This window comes from Peromyscus eremicus, chromosome 4, assembly GCF_949786415.1.
Source record: "Peromyscus eremicus chromosome 4, PerEre_H2_v1, whole genome shotgun sequence".
Classification (NCBI taxonomy): domain Eukaryota; kingdom Metazoa; phylum Chordata; class Mammalia; order Rodentia; family Cricetidae; genus Peromyscus; species Peromyscus eremicus.
Genome location: NC_081419.1, coordinates 63,552,542 through 63,561,900, shown reverse-complemented (window position 1 = coordinate 63,561,900; position 9,359 = coordinate 63,552,542). Strand labels below are relative to the sequence as shown.

Sequence of the window (9,359 nt, the reverse complement as noted above, 5' to 3'; positions counted from 1 at the left end):
ATTATAACCTGTATGATAAGATTACAAAGAATAGACTCCTGATGACATTAATGCTACAGAAAAATTAAATGAATGAATGACAAAAACATATGTATCAATAGTATTTTAATATAACCATGTTTCAATTTATCCATAGCTATTCATTCCTATCTTTGACAAACAGAAACAGAGATAGTACTAACAAGTCAGCTCTAACATTTTGGAACATAGGCAATCTTAAAAAAATTTCAGGATTTTTTTTCTTTGTAAAATACAGGCATACAATGGTCATTATTTTTAGCATTATTATATTTTAAAAATGTACTTTATTGATGAATAAATTTCTCTCAAAAATTTTTTTCATTGCCTCTTTAACATCTTTGTTTCTCAGACTGTAGATGATGGGATTCAACATTGGAATCACAATAGTGTAAAATGTGGACACTATCATGTCATGTTCCAAGGCATAATTGGAACTGGGTCTCACATACATGAAAAGAATTGTCCCATGATAAATGGACACTCCTGTGAGGTGAGATCCACATGTAGAGAAGATTTTTCTCCTCCCTTCAGCAGAATGCATCTTAAGAATTACAAAGAGTATAAAACTGTAAGACACCAGGACAATCAGGATGGTGATGATCTCAATGGAACCCACACAATAGAAGAGCAGAAGCTGGTTTATATGTGTGTTAGAACATGAAATAGCAAGCAATGGAGGAATATCACAGAAGACATGCCTAATTTCATTGGATGCACAGAAAGAAAGGCTAAAAGTAGCTACTGTGTGTATAGTAGCATGCATAATTCCACCTGCATACGAAGCAATGATGAGGGGTAAGTAGACTCTAGGTGACATGTTCACTGCATACAGAAGGGGGTTGTAGATAGCTACGTAACAGTCATAAGCCATTGCTGCCAATAGGAAGCATTCTGTGGTTCCAAAAGTAACAAAGAGAAACATCTCTGTCACACATCCAGGATATGAAATGGATTTATGTTTTGAAAGAAAATTGACCAACATCTTTGGGGTGACAACTGTGGAATAACAGGCATCTAGGAATGATAAAACACTTAAAAAATAGTACATGGGATTATGGAGCCGGGAATCTCCAATGACTAGCAAAACCAGTCCCAGGTTACCTATAAGAGTGAAAAGGTAGATGGCAAGAAACAAGAGAAATAAGAAGACTTGCATATCAGCATCGTTTGTAAAGCCTGTTAGTATAAACATGGTGATGTCTGTGACATTGTTCACTGGAATTCTTTGTACATCATAACCTAGTGGACTTCGTGACATTTTTTAGCATTATAGGATACAAGACCAATACCCTTCGAGAACTCTCTCCACTCATCACATCCCTGGGTTCATGTTTAAGGAAATCATAACAAAGCCTTTATCCTTGGTGGCATCAGCAGTCACAAGGAAGTTGAGACCAAGTAGATACATTACTCTGTTAAAAATAAATTGAAAAAATATTTTCACATTTTTGCTGTGATTTTTATATTCAGAAGCACCCAATCTAATCTTGAAAATGCCCTCTTCTCTCTGTTAAAGTTTCTTACCTACTTTCATACTACATTGTATTCATAATTATAAACCTCAGGATGCATCCTAGGTTCTACACAGGGTCTATGTAATAATTTTCCTCAATTCTTGAATATAAAATATGAGCAGCCATATATAGATGGTGAGATAATTTGAATTTAAATGAGGAAAACTGTGTCCATATCAATAAGTGCATATAAGATAATAGAACCTGGCCTGAATTTGCCTTATATTTCAAACTCATTCAAGGTTGCCTTTATTTATTTTGACAGTTTCTCATTTCATTAATTCACGATTTACTACGATGAGCAGAATAGTTCATGAGTCTTTTTTGAAAATAAAAAACAAAGTAAAAACAACAACAACCAATAAATTTTAAAATGTGTTTTAGTTCTTCTTTCTTGAAATAAACATTACTACATACCGACTTACTTCTGACTTTTAGGTTTTTTTCTTTATTTTTAAAACAATTACAGTTTCTAAATTATAAACAAAGTTATAGTATGACAGATCTCAATTTATGTAGCAATGACATTTGCATATGAAAAATATGTACCTTTGGAGAAGGCATAGTGACTCATGCCCTTAACTCTAGTAGAAGCCAGGATTGAACTCCATGAGTTTAATTAGCCTGGTCTACATTGCCATGTCCAGACAAGCCAGGGCCGTAATTGACCCTGTCTCAAAAAAAAAAAAAAATTAAATTAAAAATTTAAAAATACAAATAAATCTTTATATTTATTTTGAGATACATTTGTTTCAGAAATAATGCTTGGTCATTCTCTTAGTACCTGTGCCATGCAATTGATAAATGTACTGTAAGCTAAATATTCCTCAGTAACAGTAAGCATTAATTGTCACAGAAATATTTCTCAAAAGAAATGCTATATCATGAACCACAAGTACTAAGCAACAGGAAATTCTGACAATTCTCCTGAATCAGGTGGAAGCTTCCATGATTGAAATGTAAATTTCACATTAAATGTAAGTGAAGGGTCCAGGAATATAGAAAAAATTATACGCTTAAGAGATAAAAACTGACAGTCATTATCTCTAAAGGTTAACCGCTAACAATGGCTGTCTACTTTATAGCGAGCTCCTCTGTCAACAGTCAGGGGTTAACAGTTAACCCCTTTGCCCCTTATAGCCAACAACTGTCTGGACCAAAGTTAACTTTTAATAGTTGTTTCTACGGGACTCCTAGCAAGCACTCTGTACCTAATGCCTTCCCCCTTACTATAAAAAAGAACTCATAATCCCCCTCCAACTGCCACAGCCTTAAAATCCAAATCTGGCTGTGGTCTCATCTAGCTACTAAGTTTTTGTGCCCTGAGGTGATGTTTATTTTATTTTTTTCTGGAATAAAGTTTGCTTCTGGTTTAATAGACTTTGGTGGTCTGTCCCCCATTATTGTGAAATCCTGGACCAGACAGTAAGTTGCAGGAAGTGTTCGGTATGAGGACCTGGTGATGTAACCTTCCTGAAGCAGCCCTAGCTCACTTGAGTATATGCCTCTGACAGGCCTTGCCCTTGTCCCTCATTCCCTCTGCCTTACTAAAAACCACTAGACTGTACGCCTGAAGCTAGCTCCAAAGGTCTATTCCCTTGTTTGTCCACTTCCTCCTCTTGAGGCAGATCACTAAGGTCCAGTTTTCAAAGTATTAAAGTTCAGAAATCAAAAGCCCCCGCTAGCTCACCTAATTAACATGCCCAATTAAAATTAAACACCTCGTTCTAACACGGGATTTCACATTTTCCCTTTATAAACCACCATTTGCCTCTGGGCCATGGTTGTGTCTCCTCTATCCAGAGGCAGTACCCTGTGCCATTTTCCTCCTTCTTCCCAGAAGGATATCCCTGCCCCCTTTCCCTTGTTGCCTTCCTCTTCTCCCTCCTCCTCTGTCCTCTGTCTCCTGTGTTTGTCCCTTATCCCTGCCCTTTGTCCCTCTAGGGCAAATAAAGCTGCTTTGTGCTGAGAACTTGGCCTTGGGAGTCCTGAGCTGCTACTTTTCCTTTCGCTTATCTATAGTGAACAAGCCCTGGTTTCAATCTCTAAAATTAGAGGGAAAAAAAAAGTCATCGTGGCTCTTGATTTCTTTTCAGGATATCAGACATCAACTTGTTTCAATTCATGAACAGTCTCCTTACAGCAGGTTTGGCTGAATCATTTGTGACCGGTTGGTTTACATGTTTCGTATTGAAACCTCCATCTGTCAGCAGTATAGCAGCTGGAAACTATTCTAAAAGAAGGGAACCACTTGTTTTTCTATTCCAAGAAAAGGCTCAGGTCTGTGATGGAGGTTTTTTTAAAGTTAAAATTGTGGGGTTAAATAAAATAGTCACTGAGTTCTTATACATAATTTCAGAAATCTAAAATAAATTAAAATAAAAACATCCAGGTTTTGTATAATGAAAAATAATGCACTTTTATAAATATACACAACTGTAACAACTCATATTTAGTTTGATTATATTAATGAAAATTATATAGACATGAATTAGCATGTACAAATATATGGAAAAACAATGCATTTATCAAACATCATAAGAATGTGATTCAGCTCAGTACTATTCATTGCCTTTTTTTCCATTCCTTATCTTCTACTTAAAGAATACTTGGCATACAAGTGTAAAGGATCTCTGAAAAGTATCAGGAATACAATCTAAATTAGGTCAAACTGCACCATGTGACACCAAAAGGTTCACCATCCAGACTCTATGAAACACATCGGCATGTTTTGACTCACACACTTGCAGAAGAAAATTCAGCTAAATCCAAAGTTTTACCTTCACATTTTTGACAAAGCTGAGAAAAGATGATTGGAAGGAATTAGGAACACTATATTTTGAATGAAAATTCTGTGTTAACATCTCAGATTTATTACTCATTTACAGAGTGAGTAGGGAACACTTGTTTCTATGTATCAAAGTATAAATAAGATTGAATAAAATTGTTGGTGGAATTATACATTGCCCAATTTTAAGAGAAAAATATTGTGGAATGTTTATTATGATACTTACTAAAATATATTGTGGAATGTTTATTATGATATTTACTAAAATAGTAATACAAGGCCTACATAAACCTAAATATGTATTTATATTTTATTCAAATCTAAGAAAATAAATAAGGAATTTTAAATCATAGTATTGAACTATTAATGGGTCACAGCAAGCCAATTATTAATATTTATAGACCTATTGTATATATATATATATATATATGACAGAGCATATCTTAAAATGAAGTTCCATGAGATTATAATTACTGATTACCATTTGCATAAATTTTACTGATGTTGAAACTATACTGTTTAGTCATATCTGCTTGCAATCAGGTAATAATTGCATTTAGTTAAATTTCCACTATACTTTGTGAATACTAAATGTCTTGAATTGAGAGATCAATTCACACCAGTCATTTGATTATATGTTTACTGGTAAATTTTTCACTTGCTCACACTCTTGGCTCTAAAACAAAGATAATTTAGAAATTTGCTAATATACTCTCTTCTATATCAAATTCTACAGAAACAATTATCTAATTTTCATTAGATATCTGGTAAGAGTCCCTGTAGCCAAAATCAAATGTGTTGTTTAGACATTTTATCACACACAACAAAATCATTTCTATATTATATTTAGAAATTTTCATGGATTATAATTAGACCTATTTGATTTTACTAGTAAGGAATTGCAAAGGTTAAAATATAGATCCAAAAATTTTAACAAATCATGATCAGTCTTGAAGACAGGCATGAAATCAACCCCCTCAACTCTGTCAGTATACATACCTTACTCCAGTAGCAGCAGAAGCACAGGGATCACAGGAAGAAAACAGTGACTTCAGCTGTGGCATTATTATAATGCTAAAAAAGGTGATAGATTGTATGCATGTGTGTGGTGTGTGGCGTCTTCTATAGTCTATGTGATAACCTGTAAAATAAATGATTCAACTTACTTTTCTTGTTTAGATCTGAGACTCAACTAGACCATGTCATAGGTAACAAAGTCAGGATTCTAGCCCAGGCTTCCCTGTGCCCATACCATATGCTATTCCCAGGGAACTTGTGAAATTCCCATGATATGTCAATACTCAGGAATCAATGCTTCCTGGAATCAACACAAAGACATGTTTTTACATATCTGATTGATTTTATGAAGTAGCTAAGCGTATGTAAGAAATTTCAATAAAAGGCCCAATGGCTTCTATATTGAATCCTTAAAATTTATAAATAAAGGTAAATTTTGTATAAATCACTTAATCACAACAAGATCCTCAGAGAGCATAAAACGATTTTTGGTTTGAGGTCTTTAAATTTTTATGCATTTCATATTTTTCCTAATTTGAGATGTAATCTTCAATTTTCCTTCTCTTAATCTCACTTTTCTTGTGTAAATAAAAACAGATTCCTAATCAACAAATTTTTGGCCAAAGTAAGACACAATAAGTTACCTAGAAGACTTATGCTTCAATTGCAATATACATTTTCTTAAGTAGAATCTTATTATCAAATTAAGTGTTAAAATAATTAATAAGTTCTTCTTTGGGAAATACCACCTCTCCCATTACCACTGTGCCAAATGGTCAGCCCCCCAAACATAAATACAATATTATATGGACTGAGTTTGTTATATTTAGAAATATATATGTACATGCATAGAATATCAATGAGTAAAACTGAGGCCATGATTTTGGAAGAGAGCAGGGATAGATATATGGTAGGGTGTGGAAGGAGGAAAGGAAAGGAAGAAATATTGTAATTATAATCGCAAAAATAAAATTAAAACTTTTTACAGAATTTTAAAAATTAAAATAATTGCAAGATAAAGCATGTAGTATAATTTCAAATTCAAGAATATAGCTTCTAAATATATTTTACATGATAGATTTTCCTCTTACTTTGGAAATGGTTGTCTCAGTCACACAAGGCAAGCAGTGAACATTGTGTATTTTTCTTCATACAGCAGGCCTTTGAACAATTCTTGAAGTATACAGGATGCCCAGGGGAAAGAACATATTGATTCTCTCAGGATAGAAAAGTACCCAGGTGATTTTGGTTTCCCATAGTAAACAAGAGAATAATTTGCAAGTGAATACAATAAAAAATGATTGACACAAATAGTCTATCAATGAAAGTAGAATATTCATAGGGCCAGGTAATACATATAACATAAGACAGTTACAACTCGAATACTAATGTGTTTAGAAAATTGTGCTTAGAAAATTTACCTGAAATTTAGTTTCCTTCTCTTGAAAATATAACCTATTTCTGTCATTATTCTATACAAATTACACATTAAGATCATATGAAATCATAGCATTACTAAATTAAATAAACTTTCAAAACTAAGCTTACTTGAAAGTAATGATGCTGCAACTCCAGGTGGTATGCATAATAGGTTTAAGCTTAATGAAAATGAAATGGAAAAAGTAACAAAGGGATGTTGATATGATAGATAACCACAAATATGTTAGAGAACATTTAGAATATACATAGAAATATAAATGTTATAATATATGATAAACAGTATAATAATATTAGAAGTAGTTTACAATTTTCAATGTTTTCTTCTTTCTTTAGATATCTGTATTAGTTAGGCTTTTATTGCTGTAAAGAGAGACCATGACCATGGAAACTCTCATAAATGAAAAATACATTTAATTGAGGGGACTTGCTTACAGTTTCAGTGGTTCAGTCCATTATAATCATAGTTGGGAACATGGTGGTGTGCAGTCAGATGTGGTGCAGGAGCTGAGAGTCCTACATCTTGACTCAGGGGCAACAGGAAGTTGACTGACCCATAGGGTGATATCATGAGCATAGGAAACCTCAACTTCCATCCTCACAACAACAAAGCCATACTCACTCCAACAAAGCCATACCTCCTAATAGTGCCACTCCCTATGAGAGTGTGAGGATCAAATACATTCAAACTACCACATTCTACTCCCTGGCCCCTATAAACCTTTAACAATATCATAATGCAAAATGCATTTGCTCCAACTTCGAAAGTCCCCACTGTCTATCACAGTTTCAGTATCCTTCAAAAGTCCAAAGTTCAAAATCTCTTTGGAGATTTATGCAATCCCTTAACTATGATCCCTTGTAAAAATCAAATAAAAAATCAGATCACATACTTTCAACATATAATGGCATAGAATATACATTACTATTACAAAACACAGGGAATGGATCATAGTTTGGAAACACTGGACTAATGCAAGATAGAGAGTCAGCTGGGCAAACTCCAAACTCTGCATCGAAACATTCTTCAGCTCTTCAATCTGTTCACCTTGTTGACTGCAAGAAATTTCTTTCTCTTGGCCTGGTTCCACTCCCAGTTAGCAGCTCTTCCATGACTCTGGCATCTCTAACATCTTGGGTTCTCCAAGGCAATCTAGGCTTTAACTTCACAGCATCATGAAATGGCCTCTCTACTAGGTCTCCATTTCAGGGACACCCCTGACACATGCCTGGCTCCAGTAGCATTCCTTAGGCACATAGGCAATTTTCATAACCCATTTCTTCTATCCTTAACCATAAAGGCAGAACCACGTGGCTGAACCTGCCGAGTTTTTCTGTTTGCTAGCCTTGAAACATGGCCCCCTTGTTTAATTACATCTTCACTGACTTTCTGTTTTCCACCTTTACTGACTAAGCTTGACTGTTCTTGAACTTGCTTTGTACACCAAGCTGCCCTCAAACTCAGAGATCCATCAGCTTCTACTATACCAGTGTTAGGATTAAAGGCATGTTTCACCACACCAAGCTCTAAGCTTTTCTTAAATTCCTGTTCACAAGCTGGAAATTTAGCTAGATGAGATCTGCCAGCCTCTGCCTTGCAAATATTTAGATTAAAAGCATGTGCCCTTATGCCTGGCTAGAAGCTTTTCTTTAGCTCCTTTTCATTATAAATCTTCATTAGAGTTACTACAAAAAAACACAACAGAGTCTATATTAAGCTGTTTTGAGATTTCCTCTGTACACAGAATTATTCTGAAATTCTTCACTTTGGCCTTGGCAAACTTTTTTGACAAGAGCAAAAAGTAGCCACTCCCCTCACTCAAATATCACAAGAAAGATCTCTAGGCAACATACTAAACTCTTCTAATGTGAAACCTCTTGAGACAGCCCCCTATTGTTTATCAAAACACACACACACTAAGAACCACTGTCTTCCATGCTCCTACTAGTATGGCCCATTAAGCAGTGCTTAAAGTATTTCACTGCTTTCCTAACCCAAAGGCCAAAAGGCCATATTACTTCAAACAAAAGCATGGTCAGGCCAGTCACAGAAATACCCCAGTCTCTGGTAGCAACTTCTATCTTAGAGAGATGAATTTCTAGATTAAATTGATGAACTTCTTTTATTATTATTATTATTATTATTATTATTATTATTATTATTATTTTATTTTACAATATAATATAATTGTACATATCAACCACAGATTCCTTTGTTCTCACCCCTCCAGCCCCACTCACCTTCCCCTCAGCTAACTCCCCATTCTCATCTCCTTCAGGGCAAAGACTCTCCCGAGGATTGAGATCTGGCCCACCAAAGCTAAATAAAGATGAGACAAATAATGTGAACATACCTAGAAAAAGCAAGGAGACTGAAGCAGTTATTTTTAAAAATGTTCTTATGTGGATAGAGAGATGGCTGAACAATTAAGAGCACTAACTGTTCTTCCAGAGGACTTGGGATTTGGTTGCCACCACCCAGTTGGCAGCTCAAAATCATCTGTAATTCCAGCCCCAGGGATTACAATGACTTTTTCTGACCTCCATGAACATTGCAACCACACAGTGCACAGAGATGCATG

The 9,359-nt window shown here is 34.8% G+C and overlaps 1 protein-coding gene across 1 annotated transcript; it reads right to left on the bottom strand.

The window, feature by feature from the left end:
• Positions 1–292: 292 nt before the first annotated feature.
• Positions 293–1,279, bottom strand: LOC131908248 (olfactory receptor 5T9). Its single transcript, XM_059259299.1, has one exon. The coding sequence runs from the start codon at positions 1,277–1,279 to the stop codon at positions 293–295; it is 987 nt and encodes a 328-aa protein (XP_059115282.1).
• Positions 1,280–9,359: the final 8,080 nt, after the last annotated feature.